This window comes from Phaenicophaeus curvirostris, chromosome 17 (genome assembly GCF_032191515.1).
Source record: "Phaenicophaeus curvirostris isolate KB17595 chromosome 17, BPBGC_Pcur_1.0, whole genome shotgun sequence".
Lineage (NCBI taxonomy): Eukaryota > Metazoa > Chordata > Aves > Cuculiformes > Cuculidae > Phaenicophaeus > Phaenicophaeus curvirostris.
In genome coordinates, this window is record NC_091408.1 from 4443238 (window position 1) to 4462595 (window position 19358).

Here is a 19358-nt window from a genome sequence, read left to right on the forward strand (position 1 = left end):
ACATGCAGAATCTACTCCGAGCACACCTACCCTCTCTCAGCATGTACAAAATGGACTCTATCTAATCACTAAAAATGCGACCAACAGACCTACTGTGCATAATTAAAAGTTATTTTCTTGCAAATTCATGTTCTGCGCTCACCTACAGCTGTTGCTACATATAACACGTTATTAATATTGAAAAATGTTGATGTAACCATGATTAAATGAAGCCACAATGGGAACACGACATCAAGAGATATGCTATTTTATTTAAAATCAGACCACAGTAGATTACAGAAACTTATTATGCAAACAAATCCACTGTACGTTTCACAACTTGCTAGGCATATAAAACTGCCCCATTATCAGACTGTCCAGGATTACACAGAGAAACTCTTCAGGTGCAGGATGACTCTGCCTCCTCCGAACTCGGTGTTCGATGAGTAGCTCTGTATTCAGACTAAAGGAATTATTGATTTGAGCTCTGTATCTAAGTCATTATTCCAGTTTGAGGGGGCAGAGAGGTCCCCAAAGAGGTTGAGACTGAGGTTGTGGAAGCTGGGGCAATGAAAGTAACGGTTACCCACGACCAGCTGTGCCCAGGGCTCTGCCTCCTGGCATCACGTGAAAGCTTATATTCCATACAGTCCCTCCAGGGTCACTGGTACGAAGGAGACCTGTGTGGATCTGCTGTGCTAGAACAACTGACTCCTCTTCCTGCAGGAGACAGCACTGAAGTGCAGTGAAACTCAATCTTGAGTTAAACCATTCAATGCTGATCATCAAGCAAACAACCTAACCACACACAACTGAATTAGTCATAACTTACAAAACTGCATACAAAAGACTGTCAAAAGTAATGCCACCCAAAGAGGGTATTTCCAACGCTACCGACGCTCTAAAGCCGTGTTACACATTGCATTTGAAAGATTTTTCTCTGCTCCAATTGCTTTGGGGAAGTATATGCTATTTGCAGCAGATATTAAAAATCCTCAAGACGACATAATAATATATGTATATTGTGGCAAGCATATGGAGCTACCTCCTCTTAACTCTCAGCTTGCCTATGGCATTTTAATCTCACTATCTTATAAACAGTGCAAATTAGTATGATCCTAAACATCCTAGCCATAGCAAATATTAGCTACAACAGAACAGGAGAAGCTGTCCGAGGGCAACAGGTCAGAAGCACCAAGGTACCTCTTGCCCAAACTCATTCAGGTTAGTGTTTTGTAACATTTGTTTAGGGAAAGATTTAAACAGCTTTCCACAGTCAACTTTCTCCTTTACGCTTAAACATTACCAGCAGTCAAGTATATATTTACAGTTTGTGCGCACACACACGATTAATGGCAAAACGTTTTCCATGAGCAGCTGGATTTCAGTTATGAGGTTGCTATAACTGAAACATCACATTAGTTACATCATCTACGCTCAAACTTCTCCATCAGTGAAGGCAACTATAAGCTTACAAATAGCAGATACAGCCTTTGTTTTTTTCTGAAGTATGAGGGTGAGTTTTTTTGTAAAAGAAAGTGCTCTTGAAGAGCCCTTAAGAGTTACACAATGGCCATTCAAATGATAAAAATGCTAATATCCTAGCATTACAATCACAAGTAGTGATCCTAAGGCACATCAGCCACATGCATATGCAATAATGCATTGTTTTGCTTTTAGACAGAAAAATTGCATTAGCTTTGTCTGTATTTAGTTTGCACAAGAGTTTGTTTCTAGATAAAGTATCCCTGAAAGGTCAAGTTATCACAAAAGTTACAAAGACAGAAGATTGAACAAGTAGTAAAAATAGTTTTGAACTATGAATACCAATAAAGTTCGATACGTAAAACACAGTGCAAATTCACAACACACTTATCTATCACCTCCGCTTCTGAGGATTTTCAGCCCTCGGAAAAAAAAGTTGGCACTTGATAAGTGTAAAATATACCTGGCTGTTTTTTTAAAATGTTAGCAAAACTAATTTAAGAGTGTTTTAGAGTTTTTGTGTAGCAGGCTCCAAGTACGAACTTCTGTACTCAGTCACCACCCTGGTAGCCCCCACTCACTTTAGTTCTTTCTAAGACACAAATCATTTCCACAGCAGACTTGTGTTTAGCATTTAGATACAACAGTTGCCATCCAAATACCAGCACTAACAGCACAGCAAAATTACTTTGAAACAAGTCATAATTAACCATGCTTATACAAAGCTCGAGAGAGGAAATAATACCAAGAAAAGATATTACACTATTTAAAAGAAAAAACATCCTGTACCATCACTAGATTACAGAAAAAACACGTTTTGCAAACAAATCCAATGCACATTGCTTCACAAAATCTCCCATTTACAGAAACTTTCCAGACTTACACTAGGGAATCGGTTCAGATGCCAATAACACCGACCAACCCTCTGCCCTTTGTCTTCGGAAGGCAAAACAAGCCAAATAACTATATTTTCAGAGTAGAGAGCTTCCTGTTATGAGCTTAATTTCAGATTAGTATTTGCTAGCAACCATCACACTCCAGAGGAAATGATTAAGTGACAATCAAGAGCCTTACGTAAAGGAAAAAAAATAGATGTCCTATTTTGACTGATGGTGTTTGTAGTACAGACTTCTAAACAATGTAGTGCATTCCAGGACAACAACACGAAAATGCTTTGAAATAATGCAGGGGCTATGACAGATTCTGGACTGTGAGTTTCTTAAATTACCATGAATTAGTTAAGTCGTTCGCGGATGTGAGAAATCGACAATGAATTTATAGACGCTTTCTGTGCAAGCAAGAAGTGTTAAGATTTGCCTCCCCAACTGCTAGATTGAAATATCAGCTTCTGTCTGCACCTTAGGCTTCAAGAGTGATAGTAAGAGTGAAATCTGAGCTCCTCTAAAAAGCCTGCTCCTCTGGTGGCATAAGAAGTCAAGAATGGATTACATAAGATGCAAACAGCCACCACAGAATTCAAAAAGCTTGACTGTTTTGCCTGCTTGCAGAGAAATATTAACTGCAAACATCAGATAGATAAGCATGCCAAAAACTGCAACACTAAAGGAAATGGGTAAGTCAAAAATAGTTCTGCCAAGTGAGAGACTCGAGTCTGAGGGATAAAATGAAAATGTGGAGCTTCAAGTGGGCAATTACATGATGTGAAAATCCTGTATTTGATTAAGAAAATATCTTGCCTAGATTCCTGGAATCACATGATATCAAAAGCTAAGCACCTGTGTAAAAAAATCACTTCTGTATCCAAGGTGTGAAAAAGGAAAAAAAAACCTGTAAGAAAGTCTTAACAGGCAAGGAAATAAAAACGCCTGGTAAAGTTTCTATAAAACTCTAAACTGGCTCTACAAACAGTTTAGTTTAATTTCAAGGGACCAGGACTTTCAGGATATCAAGCTATTTAGGAGTTGAAAGAGTGCGTACTTTTATTATGAAAAGTCTAAGGTAACAACTGAAATGTAGAAATGAAACTCTTGTAACTTTTACTGCCTAAAAAACACAGAACACTTTCTGACAAGAGTTTCAGCTCAGCGAGCTCCGAAACTGTCGTGCACCTGGCCACAAATGCCATTTCCTGGGCACACGGCGAAGGATGTTGATGCTGACACAGCCCTTTGCAACTCTTCGCCCGACAGGTACGGTTGTTACTAACCAAATACTGGCACCAATAGGGAATTCTTTAGAGAGACAAATAGCTCCCAGTTTGCCCCACACACATCCAGCTGCAACAGGAATACGTTAGAACAGAAGAGGATGCTGATTTACCATCACTAAAGAATTCAGTGTGATTCGATTTGTAACTTCAGGAAATCCACTGTATGTTGTTCCACAATTTGACGGATTTACAACATTTAGACATTATTGCCTTCCTAGAAAAACCTTGCTGTCACTGATACTTGAAAACAAACACAATCACATTTACCAAATGCAATTGCAAACCTCTGCGCCACAGCTTGAATTTTGTATTCCATTGTGCAAAAAACAGAGGCTTTCCATTGCCTACATTAAGTCTGACGGGGAGAAAAAGGAACTATAAGCACCAATACATAAGTTAGGCGCACCAAAATATTCACTGGAGGATAAAGCCAGGATGTGGTGGAAGGCGAGGTGGTCTTTGGGGAAGAGCTGGAGGATACTGTGGTACAAACTGAGATGGGTATCCTGGCTGTGGGGTTTGACTTGCAGATTGAACACCTGGTCGAGGTGGGAGAGGAGGATACGGAGCACCTGGATAAGAAAGCCCTGGTCCTGAATTCATGGCTGCAGTAAACGGAGTAGGGAAGCGTCCTGCTGGGACTGAAGAAGGTGGAGGGGGCGGTATTCGCCGGGGCACAACTGAAGGAGGAGTGTTTGCATCCGAAGTGTAGGAATCTTGAGGTGCTGGTGTTGGCTCGGGTGCTCTTGGCTGAGCCTGTGGCTGAGCTTGCAGAAGTCTTTGTCCCTTCAGCACCATTTCTTGGAGCTTCTCAATTTTCACACGTCGCAGGTGAGCCAGTTTACGCTTGCTCTGGTACTCATCGATGAAGGAATCCAGTGGTATTTCGCCATCAAGAAATCTTTCTGCCATGTTCTGTCAAACACGGAACAACCACTTAGAAAATGACATACTGCAAGAGAATCTAAATGGCTTACAAACTAAAAATAGCATAATTTTGCCTGTGATTTTCTGCCTCGCATATGGAAGATGACTCGCATACTAAGAATTCTGAACAGAATTTTGAGTTAGTTATTACTCAGAAGCACTGGGAGTTAAATATCATTTTTGCTTAAATTTATACTGAAGCAACAGCAGGAAGAACATCTGAACCTATCTCTGAACATTCCCCTGATCATCAGAGATGGGAATGAATCAAGTTCAACAGCTTTCCAGACTGCCAGCTAAGCTGAATTACAGCTCAGTACTGCTTGCAATGCCAACAGAAACACCAAGAACTCTGCAAGCCTCGGTACAGAGAGAGAAAACTTTTACATGTTCAACACGACACTGCTATGTACGCTGAAACTCTTCGGTAAGGGGCGTAAGTGGCAGAATTGAAGCATATTGTTGTTACCTCTGTGTCTTCCTCAATCTTCGCCCCCTCTGTCTGAAGCAGCGCTAGCAGTGTCTCCAGTGAAGCGTTGCTGGATTGTCTGTCTGTAACGACACAAAAAGAATGCCAAATGGCTCTAAGGGACTTCTAACTGCAGCTATACAGCCTCAGCAAGCATAAACACTTCTAAGGCACATATGAATCCACTGTTTGAGACAGGATGATCTCCAGTAAGAAAATACATTGCGTAATTTAGGAACACTGTCAAAGTGCTAGAAGCTGAACTTTAGTTATAATTATATATTTATAATATTGAAAGAAACAGCACTTCAGCAAGTTCAGCATCAGACGTGCAATACTTCCATCGTTCAGTACAAAATGAGAAAGTTAAATGCAATATTCCATTTGTTTTATGATTAATCAATGAAATTCAAATTATGTTTTTCTTTTGAGCAGGAAAAACAAACGTGATCATTTAGAGAACAGCATGTCAACAATAAGTAGGTAAACACAGAGTAACAGAAAGAATCCAGTCTCTGTTACTAGCTGCAACAGGTACTTCATAAATCATAAGAAGCACCATCTATTTCAGAACTACAGGTGAATGACATTTCATTTTGTACCCTAATTCACACAGAAAAAAGCGAGACACCAAAACCAACCAACCAAACAAGTGGAATAGATTTACATTTCCTTAGAAAACAGCAAATCATAATCATCAACAGAAAACGTTACCTAGTTTTGTTTTCTTTATCTGGTACGCTTCAAAAAGAACTTGCAGCTCTTGATATTTTTCAGTCAGATTTGATTTCAAAGACTCCAGCTTTGGCTGGTACAGAAGGTTGCCTTCTGCCAGACTGCGGTTGCTGGCAAGAGTCATGTCTTTGCTGTGTTGAACGTTTTGGGCCTGAAAAAAAAAAGTTCATTAAATGACAATGATTTTGTGTTGCAGGCAAGAACTCTTAAAACTCCTTTGAGAGGGGGAGAGGTGCCCATGAACGCTCCTGTAGGCAGAATGGCTTTTGCCCGATCAGACCAGGCACCAGATTCCAGCTGCGCTGAACTGCCTGCAAGGGGCAGGTTTCCCCTCAGCAGCACAGCAGAGGTTATGGTGCAGAAACCAGGCTCTGGGAGCTCACTTTAGAGACTTCTGCTAAATGGCAGAGGAGTGCAGATGATGTCACCCGAATTTCTTCTTCTAATTCTTGTCACAAACGTACATGAGGTCTGACCTGTTGGCTCGCTCAGCTTTGTGAGATCAGTTTTGCATTCACGCCCTGCTACCTGAGGGCGCTTTGTATGAACATTTACTCATTATGTAATGCTGATGCTTTCTTATCTCCACATTGCACGTCACCTTTACCATTCCACCGTGATGAACCCTGACAGATAAAGCAACAGTTGCTCCTATAAACAATCTTTGAATCCCAGCAGCGAGATGCAATGCGACTGCAGAAGAATGTCATCCCTTATCTTATTAAAATGCAGAAAACGAGGACTGCATCATTACAGTCTCTCCTCCAGAATATTCTTCCCTAACTGTTAAATCAACCCTAGATTAATGCCAAAAGCTCGTTTTTCAGTTTAATCCTTCTGCTTAGCGTATCCTAGCCTGAAGACATTGTTCCTAAAGAACAAATGACAAACCTCAGAAAACCAAGATTCGGCAAGATTCTGAGTTTGCTCATACACACACGTGATTTTATCAAGACAGTTTTCATGAGCTTTGGAAAAGCCAAGTGTCTGGGGAAGCCTGCCCTGGACATCACATTAGATTCATTAAAATAGTCAGACATCAAAAGGAGACAAAAAAAAAGCACAGGATCTGATCTCAGATTTTCAGTCTGAATCAACAATCGTGATGATTTCCTCATGGTACAACAGACTGATTCTGTTAAGCTGCCTTCAAAATCAACAAAATGTTTGGTAGACTTTTTATGACCTCCTACACCAGTGTGACCTCCTAGACCACGCCATCCCTGTCTAGCCAGAACAAACCTTATTTACAGACAGCCACACTGAGCTCCGTGCAGACATGAAGAGTACAGTGATTTCTTCCTTTGACACTCAAGGGTGGATACTGGAGAGCCACACCTCAGGGATGGAAAAAGAGGAAACCCAAATGAGCTATTTAAAGCTCCAGAAAAGGACAGGATCAGAATTCAGGCATTCTCAGCAGTCTGAGCACATAACTAGCTGCATCAGGTGAAAACATCTTCCAAGTTTATTAACAGTGTTTTCAAAAGCAATTACTTCCTTCTGAAGTATTTAGACACTGGGTTAATCTGCTAAATTCAACATTGGCTCAATGTTGATTAAACACATCTCTGGCCCTGGACTTTACTCTTAAATACTGAAGTTTTATTCTCTTTCACTCTTTTCTTGCTAAACCACCGCAGAAAAATCAAGTCAAGGATAATGCCGAGTCCTCCATTCTACATCAATCAAAATCATTTTCACAGTTGGGAATAGAATATCAGAGAAACTGTACTTGCGATACTGTTTTGTCTTCAAGATTTGCACATCAAGCCTAAACAAGCTTCCAGCCATAAGCCTGCGTTCAACTTGAATTCTTTCCAAGAATAAAAAGAATAACTTCTTTCCTCACTTCTGAAACCAATGCAAAATCATTTAAATTAAACTGGTTGTTGCCATTTGTTTCTTCTCCTATGATCTAACACTGCTAGACTGCTTTTTCAGAAAGCCCAAGTCCCTCTTATTTTACCTTTTTTCTAACAATTATGAAGGGAACTGAAATACACACAATTTAACAGCTTAATTACTGGCATCCAGCTTCTTCCCAAACCACCTGCCACCGCCACAGGTTTTGTTAACCATCTTCTGAGCTGCCAGCCAAAGAAGATTGCGTGCAAAAAGATTCATGGTTTCTGATGCCTCTCCTCTTTCACCATTTTAATGAGCAAACTACTTCCTTCAATCAACTTCAATTTGATCTGGTGATTGTATTTTTACTGCTTGTAAGGCTGATATTCTTGTTTCAAAGCAGCCGTACAGTCAGCCTGGGAAGACCAGTTTTATGAAAGAACTTTGATCTTTTTTCAGGATGAAGAACAAGGACATTTTCTCCAGAGACAAAAAAGCCAGTAGACACAAACCTATAAACCTTTCAAGAGCATAAATTCCAGGAAAAGGAACCTTTTACTGAAATCATATGTAATAAAGAGAAGGAAGAACTCTGAGTAAAGACAATAACAGTAAAAGCTTCCTGGAGTCAGATGAGGCTTTTGTGGTATTTTTAAACCCTGCTTTTAAAATACTCTCCTGCCTCAAGTATAATAATGTCTCTCAAGAGGACTAGGGAGGGGAAGGAGGAAGCAAATGCCTAACTTTCTACAATGATTTTCCTGAATAACTACTTTTAAATTATTTGAAATGAGTAAAGATGTATAAATATCAGCATGACATGATGTACCCAGTCTGTAAAAATAAGAAAAAAACCAAAGCAGTATTATGACCTACCCCCACCAAACACAGAACTGACATCCTTTCCTGCCCTTGGCATCTGCTATCTGGCAGTTATGGACTAATCTAAACTTAGGTGAAAGTCTTAAAAATACTTGGTTTACAACTGAAGAAAAGTTAAGGTATTCGTAATAATACTTTTAAGTTACAACACTTGAAATTACACAAGGCTTAATGACTCAATTTTTTCCACACTACAGCAATTTGAAGAAGGGCATATTCTTTCTGCTGAAGTTGAACAAAACCCATGATAGACGTTTAGTGATCAATTCAAGTGTTGCTCTTGAAGTCTTCTCTCCCAGGATGGGTTTGTGCCAAATTTCTTTAAAAAACGGTCAGCTGAAGACATGAGAAACTTAAACTGAATCTTATTTAAAACCATGAGAAGAACCAGTTCCTCAGTACATGGTAAACTTCAGAATGATGTTTAATGAAACCTAACGAGGAGCTGGTGAGGACCTATCCACCTGTTCAGACATTTAAATGTTTCCTGTCACTGAAAAAAGCTTGAAGTCTGTGGAATGAGTAAATTCTGTTTTACAACAGAGAGCACAAATATAATCCCAGAGCAAAGCAACTTAAATACAGTCACGATTTTACAAACCAGAATAACCTCCAGCACGGATGCTAAAGTCCACATAATAAACTTTTCTGCTACTGTTCCACTGCATCTAGAAGTTAATTCAAGGAATCAAAAAAGCAAACAATGAAGTTTGCCTAAAAAAAAAACTTACAGAAAAACTTTTTAAAAACTCTGACTAAAGTAAAACAAAAAAACCCAGTTGCCAAATCACCCAAGGGTCAAAGACACAGTACAGCGTGACCAGTCCATTAAGATTATCAATGCAGCACAAAGCAGGCTTTCAGCACCCATTCACAGCTTTCCACAAGCCCAAGACAATAGCCAAGCAAGGAATAAATCCAATAGAAGTTATTTTGTTGTCAGATGTGTTGTGTGACAAAAATGCATATTAGAAGGAACTGCTGGCATCAGATAGTCACCTGCCTATTGCAAGTGCCACAAAGAAAGTTATGAAGGGAAATAAGCAAACAGCACATGACTCCAGCAGAACTGCTAATAAGACCACTGAGGTCATGAGCACTTCACCAGGCAGGAAACATTAATTTGAAAACAGATGAGAAATACCACTCAGAATCACGAGACATAATGAGACAGGACAATATTATACAGAGCATACGCTTTGGGGTTTTTTAACTGCTAAGCTCTCACTATGAATTCTGAATGGAACAAACAGGCAACAATACTGAGCTGCTTATGAAAGGATTTTAATGGCAAAAGGATTGCTCACCACTGAGTAGACCACTCAAACCAAAGTGTGCACTGCAAGGAAATAAAGCTAGGGACACACAGAGGTTATTAAAGACAAAAATCATGATTTATGCAGCACTTCAAAACGTAAGATGCTTAAGAAGTGATTTTCTTCAATAGAAATAATTTGAATGATTTTACTCCAGGTTTCTTTTACTCAAGTGCTTAATAAGCACTTCCAAGAAGAGGCAGCAGCAACTGCTTTGGGAATTGAGATTCTACCGCTTTCATCAACTGCAGCTTCATTTCATTCCACTTTTTAAAAAGGAAGAAATATGCTGGATAAAATTATAAAAGAAGCTAGTAATAGCTTACCAACATTTTTACTGTTTAGCATGTACTCCAATATAATGGTTTGCAGCAAGAGTTATTTGTGCAAAACGTCTCTGAGAAGCATCACTCCTGTTCATCCAAAAGCATGTTCCCAGAAGAACAATTCCAGACCAGATGCCTCCCGAGATGCAGGCTGAGCGACTGAAATCCCAACTACCCACAAAGTCCACCAAGTGCTGCTATAATTATAACCCTGCTTTGGCAAGCACCACAGCAAGGAGTCTCTCTGTAGTTTCAAGAAATAGTCTCTTACGGAGCTATAAATAAAAAGAAGTTTGAAGTGAGCCATTTAATTGCTTTATACATAGCCTACATTCACATTAGGTTTAGGTTTCGTTGGTCTTGCTCTAGTCTTTGTCATTCCCACACTCTCTCTTCCATTTACACATGCTTGTAAATTAGGAATGAGATACGCAGTCACCCCGCGGAAGTGTAATGCTGCACAGTTGGAGTGTCGAATTAACCGACAGGTGCAGAGTGGGAGAATACAGACTTCTCTTACACTGAGTGCTTTTTATTATGTGCTGGTGAATGATAACACACCTTCTAACAACATCTGTTTGGTAATAAATATAAGTATATATTATAAAGTAATTAGGTTTGCTAAATTTAGGTCTTCCGATTATGTAAGTACTAGCTTTAAAAAAATGACAAAACAAAGATTAAAAGATAAGCTGCAATTTTTTATAAATGTTTACTCCAGAAGAAAGAGAAACCCAGCATTGCAATTTGCACTCAGACTACAGGCAGGTTACTCATTTGATGCTTAGCTGGCAGAGAAAAATTTATAGTTGTCACCCAGTCTAATTCCCAACTTCGTAACTAAATTTTATGTTTGGCAAACAAGAACATAACCACTTACACAATGTGGTTTTAGGACTGGAGTGGGAACCCAAGAAATCTGGGCATGGATTCACATAGTTTTAGCTTGGACTTTCTGCACTGCCCAATCTTTTAAATCGGCTTTAGAGAAAAGGACTGTGAAAACCCCTTCTGTGTTTGCTAGCGCACTCCGAAATCCTAGAGGAAGGGAATACATTTCTGACTTCTTGATTTCATATAATTAAGGTCTCAAAGAGCAAATAATTCTTGGCAGTAGACTCTTCAAGATCAATAACACAATGTTGCACTGTTACTAAAGGGATCTTCCAGCAGATAAAAAGAAAACTCGTTTTCATAGGAGAAATTCATCGAGCTACCATCGGTGTCGGGTCACATATTCTCTCCTCTATGGTGTTTAGGGCTATCACGTTGAGACTCACTTTTATAAACAATGCATTTTTATTTCATAAAGATGAATACTGTAGATGTACTACAGAGATTAACCTCAAAGGATTATACAAAAAAAACCCAACCATTTTTCTGAATTTTAAAAGACGAGAAGTACCAGACAACTGGCTTCCTTCCTCTTTCTATCAGACGTTTGTCATTCAAGCACCAAAAACCCAGAGGCTTCAAAAACAACTTTACAGACAGAAAAAGCAACAGTTTGGCTCTTTGATGGCACATTTTCACATACCTGGGATACAGCACGAAGGATGCTGCATACAGACATCACCCCATGAAACACGAATGCGCACATGAAGCACACACAGAGATAGAGACACACACACCCACGCCACTGACACATACAAATCCTGCTCAAATGCTGCAGAGAAATACATTCCCTATAAGGCTGGAAGGTGCCTATTTTTAGCTATTAGCAAGAAAGCCAAGTGGTTTTCCAAATCCTCCTCTCTGTGAACAAAACATCATTTTTTGAGCTGGGCTTCCCTTGCAATGAGGAGAACAAAGGTTTTTACAATTACAGAATAATCAGCTTGAGCCAACTTTAGCACTGAAAATACAAGTGATCTCAGAGAAGTGACTCAGGAATCATGATTTAATTGGCATAGCACAATGAAATTATGAATCTGAGGACTTTGGAATAACCCTGCAACATAAACACATAAGCACTGACAACCGAATACCTACACAAGTGACGGTGAAGTCACCACAGTTCCTCCTTAACGTTCAGGATTTCCCTCTCTCCCTCTTCCTGCCACATTTCACAGTGAAAAATCAAGAACCCAGAAGGCACAAACTCAACCAGCAAACAACACAGTGAAGGCAAAAACAGAATCAGGAAAGAAGTATTTGGGCACGGGCCAATTCCTTCCGAGGTAGGTAAATGCATTTCTGATCGAAGAGACTCTAGCAAAAGCCTCCACGCACAATAAAAAGAGGATTATACCGGAGAGTAGCAGTCATATTTCCACACAGCGCGAATACCTTCAAACTTAGCCACACTTTCCAAACACCACAAAATATTCCCTCGGGCCCAGAGAACTTTACTCTACAATTTAAAAGCCTTCTGTTGCCAATGAAAGAGGAAAACCAGAGGGTCAAACTGAGAATGTGGCCTAATTCTGCAATGAGAGAGGATCTTTTCTGCAAAGGTCATGAGGTTTTCCATCACTTCTGACCCACAGTCTCAGCTGTGTACTGTCAAATAAATAATAAAAAAAGAACCAACTGATCCAGGTCTTCTGCTCGCATACCTTGTCAGAGGTCATGCTGAAACCAGCAGTACTGCACCCATTTATATATTTACAAAGTTAAGCCCATTACAGCTTGTTGACTTTCCTTAAATACTTAAGCCTGGTCTAGCAGGGTACTCCTCTTGTCCCCGTAAAGCACGGTGCCTCCAAGATCTCTGCATGAGTTACGCGTCACAGCAGTATCTGTTTCTTCAGCCATTTAAGCTCACATGAAAAGCTATTATGCCAGCCTCCTCCCTGCAAGTCTACGAACATAAAGTTCAAAATACACATTATTGCGTAGTGCAGCAAGTAAATTCCCTAGAACACCTTATTATCTCAGCCACAACCTTCAGCCAGCCTCTTCATCTGAAATACTTCAACAATTTAGGATGAGGGGATCCAGAATAATTAATTTCCTTGACGTACCAAAAGGGCTGGAACCTTAGTTTGAGGAAAAGCAGTTATAACTGATTTTACCTAATAAACCAAGCTTCTTCCTCAAGAACATATAGCCACTTCCACAAGAATATATAGCTCTTGCACTCTAATTTAAAAAAACCCAAACCAATAAATTGCAAGACCTAGAGAAGTACAGCAGATTTCTTTCATTTCAAGTTTTCACATACACGGTTTATTTAGCTGACTACACAGTTGGAGACTTTCAGGCACAGCTGCGGTCAAATAAACCAGGAACAGTCTCGTCTCAGAACTGTAACGCACGGGGTCCACTGATGCACAGAAAAAAAACCGGTAAGAGACAACGAGAGCAGCAGGAAGAAAACAGGCTTCTATGTTGCTTTAATAAGCAAAGATCCAAATGCACAGCTTGGAGCCTGATTCACAGACAAAGGCATTTCCAACAGGCATCAGAAAGCCCCACAGCCCTCGCTGCGCCCAGAACTCATACAATCATAGATCTTGGAATAGTTTGGGTTGGAAGGGACCTTAAAGATCAGCTAGTTCCAACCCTCTGCCATGGGCAGGGACACCTCCCACTGGATCAGGGGCTCCAAGGCCCATCCAGCCTGGCCTTGAACCCCTCCAGGGACGGGGCAGCCACCCCTGCTCTGGGCAACCTGGGACGGTGAAATCTCTTTCACAGTTTTGAATTAAAGTTGAGCTGAGATCCAGACCATGAACAGGACCCAGTTCACCCCGGCAAAGCCCCTCACGGCGGCCGGGGGGACGAAACCGGGGCTGCAGCAACGGAGAAACGGATCCAGCGGCCCCTCGCCCCGCACCCACCGAGGGCTCAGCGGGCGCGGACCCCGCTTACCGGGGGCCGGCAAACAAAAGGCTGGGACGGAGACGGGGGCAGGCAGCGCTCCCCGCGGGATCTACCGGCCGTCCCTGGCGGAGCCGGGTCCCGGCACCGTGTCCCCCACCCCGGGCGGCTCTGAGGGAGGCGGCGGCGGGGCCCGGTGCCCCGAGGCCGAGGCGCGGGGGGCCCCCCTCACCTCTTCCATCTCGCGGGCCATGTCCTGGAGCTGCTCTTCGTCGTCCAGCAGCGCGCTGAGCTCCTGCAGGCTCAGCGCCTCCAAGCGCCGCAGGTCCAGCGCCATCCCGGCCCCGCAGCCCCCGCGGCCCCCGCCGCTCCCGCCGCCGACCGGAAGTGCTGTCGCCCCGGCCCGGGGGGGGGGGCGGGGCCTAACGAGGGCTGGGCGGTGGGGGGCACCGGGTGGGCGGGGCCAAAGGGCGGGGCGTACCAAGGGCTGGGCGCTGGGGGGGGTGTGGGGTGTGGGTGCTGTGGTGGGAGAGACCAAGAAGGGGGCGGGGGGGCGCTTGGGACGTGATGGGGGGTGCAAGGGATGAAGCTGGGTGGCTGAGGGCATCAGGGTGGTCTGGGGGGGATCAGGTTGATCTGGGGGGCTTCCAGGGTGGTCTGGGGGTTTCAGGGTGGTCTGGGGGCATCCAGAGCGGTCTTAGGGCATCAGGGTGGTCTGGGGGGTTCCAGGGTGGTCTAGAGGGTTCCAGGGTGGTCTGGGGGCATCCAGGGATGTCTTAGGGCATCAGGGTGGTCTAGGGGGTTCCAGGGTGGTATGAGGGTTTCAGGGTGGTCTGGGGGCATCCAGAGATGTCTTAGGGCATCAAGGTGGTCTGGAGGGAGCAGAGTGGTCTGGAGGATTCCAGGGTGGCCTGAGGGTTCTAGGTTGGTCTTAGGGCATCAGTGTGATCTTAGGGCATCAAGGTGTTCTGGGAGGATCAGGGTGGTCTGGAGGTTCCAGAGCAGTCTAGGGGTTCACAAAATCACAAAATCACAGAATCACCAGGTTGGAAAAGACCCCCAGGATCATCGAGTCCAACCATTCCTATCAAACACTAACCCATGTCCCTCAGCGCCTCGTCCACCCGTCCCTTAAACCCCTCCAGGGAAGGTGACTCAACCCCCTCCCTGGGCAGCCTCTGCCAGGGCCCAATGACCCTTTCCGTGAAAAATTTTTTTCTCCCGTCCAGCCAGAACCTCCCCTGGTGGAGCTTGAGGCCATTCCCTCTCGTCCTGTCCCCTGTCACTTGGGAAAAGAGGCCAGCTCCTTCCTCTCTACAACCTCCTTTCAGGTAGTTATAGAGAGGAATAAGCTCTCCCCTCAGCCTCCTCTTCCAGGTTGGTGTGGGGGCATCCAGAGTGGTCTGAGGGCATCAGGGTGGTCTGGAGGTTCAGGGTGGTCTGGGAGTTCCAGGGTGGTCTCAGGGAATCCAGAGTGATCTGGGGAGATTGAGAGTGGTCTGGGGGGGATCAGGGTGGTCTGTGGGGATCCAGGGCAGAGGGAGAGGGCTGGAGCACCTCCTGTACGAGGACAGGCTGCAAGAGTTGAGGTTGTTCAGCCTGGAGAAGAGAAGGCTGCGGGAAGACCTTAAAGGAGCTTTCAGTAGTGAAAGGGGCTCCAGGAAAGCAATACAAAAAAAGACATTGAGCTGCTGGAGCGTGTCCAGAGGATGGCACACTGGTGAAGGGTGTGGAGAACAAATCTTATGAGGAGCAGCTGAGGGACCTGGGGTTGTTTAGCCTAGAGGAGAGTAGGCTGAGGGGAGACCTCATGCTCTCTGCAGCTCCTGAAAGGAGGTTGTGGGTGAAGTGGTTCCTGGTCTCTTCTCCCAAGGGGCAAGTGAGAGAAATTGGCCTCAAGTTGTGCCAGGGGAGGTTTAGATTGGGTATTAGAAAATAATTAATTACCACAAGAGTGGTGAAGCACTGGTAGAGGCTGCCCAGGGAAGTGGTGGAGTCTCCTTCCCTGGAGCTGTTCGGAAAATGCGTAGATGTGGCATTTTGGGACATGGTTTAGTTGGCACAGTGGGGTTGGGCTAGCAGTTCAACTTCACGGTCTTGGAGCTCCAGCCTTAATAATTCTATGATTCTATGGCCTGCGAGACATGGAGAGTTGAGCTCTGAGCCTTCAACACAGCCAGTTACAACCCTCCTCCCTGGCAGTATTGTAGGCGCTCTTGTTCTCCCTTTGTTTATACCTGCACAGCTGTAAATTAGGAAGGAAAATCATTGGAATTACTTAACTCACACTTCCTTACCAGCCTGGGACTTGGCTACAGTAAGTCTCAAAAGCGTGACAGCATCATTGTTCCCCAGCCTAGGCTGAATACCTATTTAGGTTAAAAATAGCTGAAAATCATAGCTTGCCAAGCCTTGGTGCTAGGTCTTTTTGTCCACCTTCAGCACTTTCTTCTTCAAGAGTGAAGGACAGGAAATGATCGTTCTGTCAACGATGTATTTTATGGTGAATTTGAATACTTTTGAAATGTGATATAGCAAAATCTCTGCATCAATTGAAACATCATAGCTAATTCTTTTTCTTCTGATTTATACCTATTAAGTCACCAACACTTTACTAGGCTCTTTGTGGTAGCGCTTTGGAGCCGTAACTCCCCAGTTACTCCTGATGTTAACATAGCTGATAAAGACAATTATGCCTGGAAACAATTAATTGTTTAAATGTAGCCTAAGTTGTATGCCTCTCTAAGCATGCACCACCTTCCTGGCTTGCGTTTGTTCCTAAGGGGTTGTGGGCATGGGTGTGCTTTTTTCCATCTGTGTAATGCCAGAGAGAGAATCAGAAGAAGCACATGAGCCAGAGGAACAGGCTAGTGAGTGGCCATGTGGTCATTATCCGTTGTGGTTGACATTTTTGATAGAACTGGAAAAAAAAATTCAATATAACGAACAGAATCGACTTCTGATGTAATGGTACTAAAATATAATGATGTTACAGTCATGTTCAGGAAGCGACCCCTTGCTTCCTGGCAGAACTAATTGAAGACATGACAATGATGTGTTTGTTCTTGAGTCCTATAACTCAGCTCTTCATTCCCCCTGAGAAGTCTCCTCTGTCCGTGTAATGAGCAGGTTATAAAGACCAACAATGCAGCAGTGCTAGAGGAAGGCTTCCTGACCTTCTGGCTGCTTAGTGCAGCGCTACCGTACAACCACAATGCAAAAACAAGACTATTTAGAGGCAGGCAGGTAATTTGGAGGCTTCCTGTGAAGCAGGAAGCAGAGCTGAGCTTACTTAGGGTGGGGAGAAGGTGATTAGTGATACGGGCGCGTGTCCACGCATCCACGTCAGTGCACCTGCCTGTTGCTGTGGTATGTGCTGAACTCCTCCCTGCGTGCGGATCTCTGCTCGGAGCACAGGTGAGTAAGCAGCTGTACCCCACAGCTTTGCACAGCCACTACAGCCTGACCCTGCTATTTAAAACCAGTAGATAGTTACCATGCCAACACGCTATCGTATACGGTATTTGCACGTACCCATCAAAAAGATAGAGATACACCTTTGTGTTAAAATAGCACGTGCGAACGTACACACACACATATATACATTAACACAAACAGAGGAATTAGGTGAGGGATTAGAAGTCCTTTCTTCCCAAGAATGTTAGTGATTTTAACTTCACAGCATAGCTAAATTATTGGTATGGGGAGAGTGTGGTTTAGAAGAGTCTGACTCACCTTCGTGTTGTAAATCTAGTTTTACCACTGCTGTTCTGTGCGATCCTGAGTGGAGTTCTCAGCTTCCCTCAGCCATAATGCCTTTTGCTTAAAAAGAAGAATAATCATAATCACTGCTCCGTCCCAGGTGAGGGTGGGGAGGAGATGTTCCTGCTGAATGATGCTTGTAGAGGCACCCTGGGTTAGTATCTCTGGTGAAGGACACTACAGCATGATAACAGTTGGATTGTCAATATGCTGTCAGGAAAGATGTTTTACAGTGACCTTCCAAGAAGCTTTTCTGTAGCTATCTAATTTTTGTTTAGGTTGCCTGAGGCTGATGGTAGTTCCCTGCTCCAGACATAGAGGAATGGTTTCTTTCAATTAGTCAGAGGTAATCGGTATTAAAGTTAGAGGCTACATAGTGCAGAACAATGAATTCATAGAATCATAGAATAACCAGGTTGGAAGAGACCCACCGGATCATCGAGTCCAACTATTCCTATCAAACACTAACAGGGAGAACATAACTAATCTGTGTTCAAGTACAACATATATTGAAAATACCACTTCTCCCTACGTAGATATGTTTGAGTTCTGGCCATGGTGGAGAGGCATGTCTGTATTAAACAGCTGATCTGCTTTTGAGTGCTCTGATCAGCGTTTGCATGGGAATGAGTTTTCAGATTTGGCCAGAAAAGCAGCTGAGGTTGAGAAACAAGACAGAGAGCAGCCACTTTTTTATCGTACTTGGACAGGTAGGAAGGTGCCTTTCCATTCAGCACTCTTCCTGAAAGATAAAGGTCTTGTGACAGCACAGCCCTTGGACAGAATATGGATTGCAGATAAACTAGGATTTTAGGCTGCAGGGATTATCAAATATTGAAGTGCTGCAGGCTGCGATTTATCAGCTACCAAGCCCTGGTTCCCATTTGCCTTTGCTAAAATCCTTTTGAAGGGTAACAGTGTTCATGATCATTAAAACTGTAAGCAGACAAAGTACAGAAGTCAGGATTTCTAATTACAGGAGAAATGGAACAAAAAATAATTGGGAAGATGACAGTAGAAATCATGTCATGGCAAATAAGGAGTCAGGCTTCTGTCTCAGGAGAAGTGGCATGCAGCCTAGTTTAAACTAAGTGTTAGATTTTTCTTCTTTCTAAACTTGATCTTGGATTTCCTCTGTCTTCTCATATCCTTTCACAGTCGATAGCCCTGTATCCATCTGTATTTATTTGGTTTAGACATATTTTGCAAGTCACCTTCAAAACAAATTCTTTTCTTTTCCTGGATAAACAGGTTGGTTTCCTAGAGACTGAATTTGCAATTCTAATCTTTGGCGTTTATTAACCCTTATTAGTCTGGTTGCTTAATGGAAAAATACGTTTTCAGGCTCACTTGCAATTTAATTTCCTTCTATATATTAATCACAGTCCATATTTCTGTTTACGTTTCATAATCCAGATTCCTTCAGACATGAAAATGACCTGAATATTCAGCATCCTGGGAGAGAAAGAGTGGTCCTGTTTGAGAGAGAGCAAGAATTAGTTGTCAGTACTTACCTCCTTCCTTTCAGGAAGCCACAGGCTGAGAAGAGGAGCAGGTTTATCTACCTGCGAATATTTTCTTTGCCTTTAACTCACAGTGAAGCTAGAGTAAAAAGGGCAAATACTATTTTTCTTCTCCAGACTAAGGTGCATCTCTGAACTCGAGCTAGAAGCACTCTGCCTATTTGCTTGTGG

At 42.9% G+C, this 19358-nt stretch overlaps 1 protein-coding gene across 1 annotated transcript; it reads right to left on the reverse strand.

Annotated features, from left to right (window-relative positions):
• Window positions 1-231: 231 nt before the first annotated feature.
• On the reverse strand, window positions 232-14275 carry VPS37B (VPS37B subunit of ESCRT-I). Its single transcript, XM_069871200.1, has 4 exons — window positions 14135-14275; window positions 5745-5916; window positions 5031-5113; window positions 232-4549 (listed from the first exon to the last, which is right to left on the reverse strand). Exons 1-4 carry the CDS (start codon window positions 14237-14239, stop codon window positions 4049-4051), a joined length of 861 nt encoding a protein of 286 aa, XP_069727301.1. The 5' UTR covers window positions 14240-14275; the 3' UTR covers window positions 232-4048.
• Window positions 14276-19358: the final 5083 nt, after the last annotated feature.

Coding starts and splice junctions, on each gene's coding strand:
- VPS37B (XM_069871200.1), bottom strand. CDS start 14,239: ATGGCGCTGGACCTGCGGCGCTTGGAGGCGCTGAGCCTGCAGGAGCTC. Junction 5,917..14,134: donor TGGCCCGCGAGATGGAAGAG/GTGAGGGGGGCC, acceptor TTTTTTTTTCAG/GCCCAAAACGTTCAACACAG. Junction 5,114..5,744: donor GATAAAGAAAACAAAACTAG/GTAACGTTTTCT, acceptor GTGTCGTTACAG/ACAGACAATCCAGCAACGCT.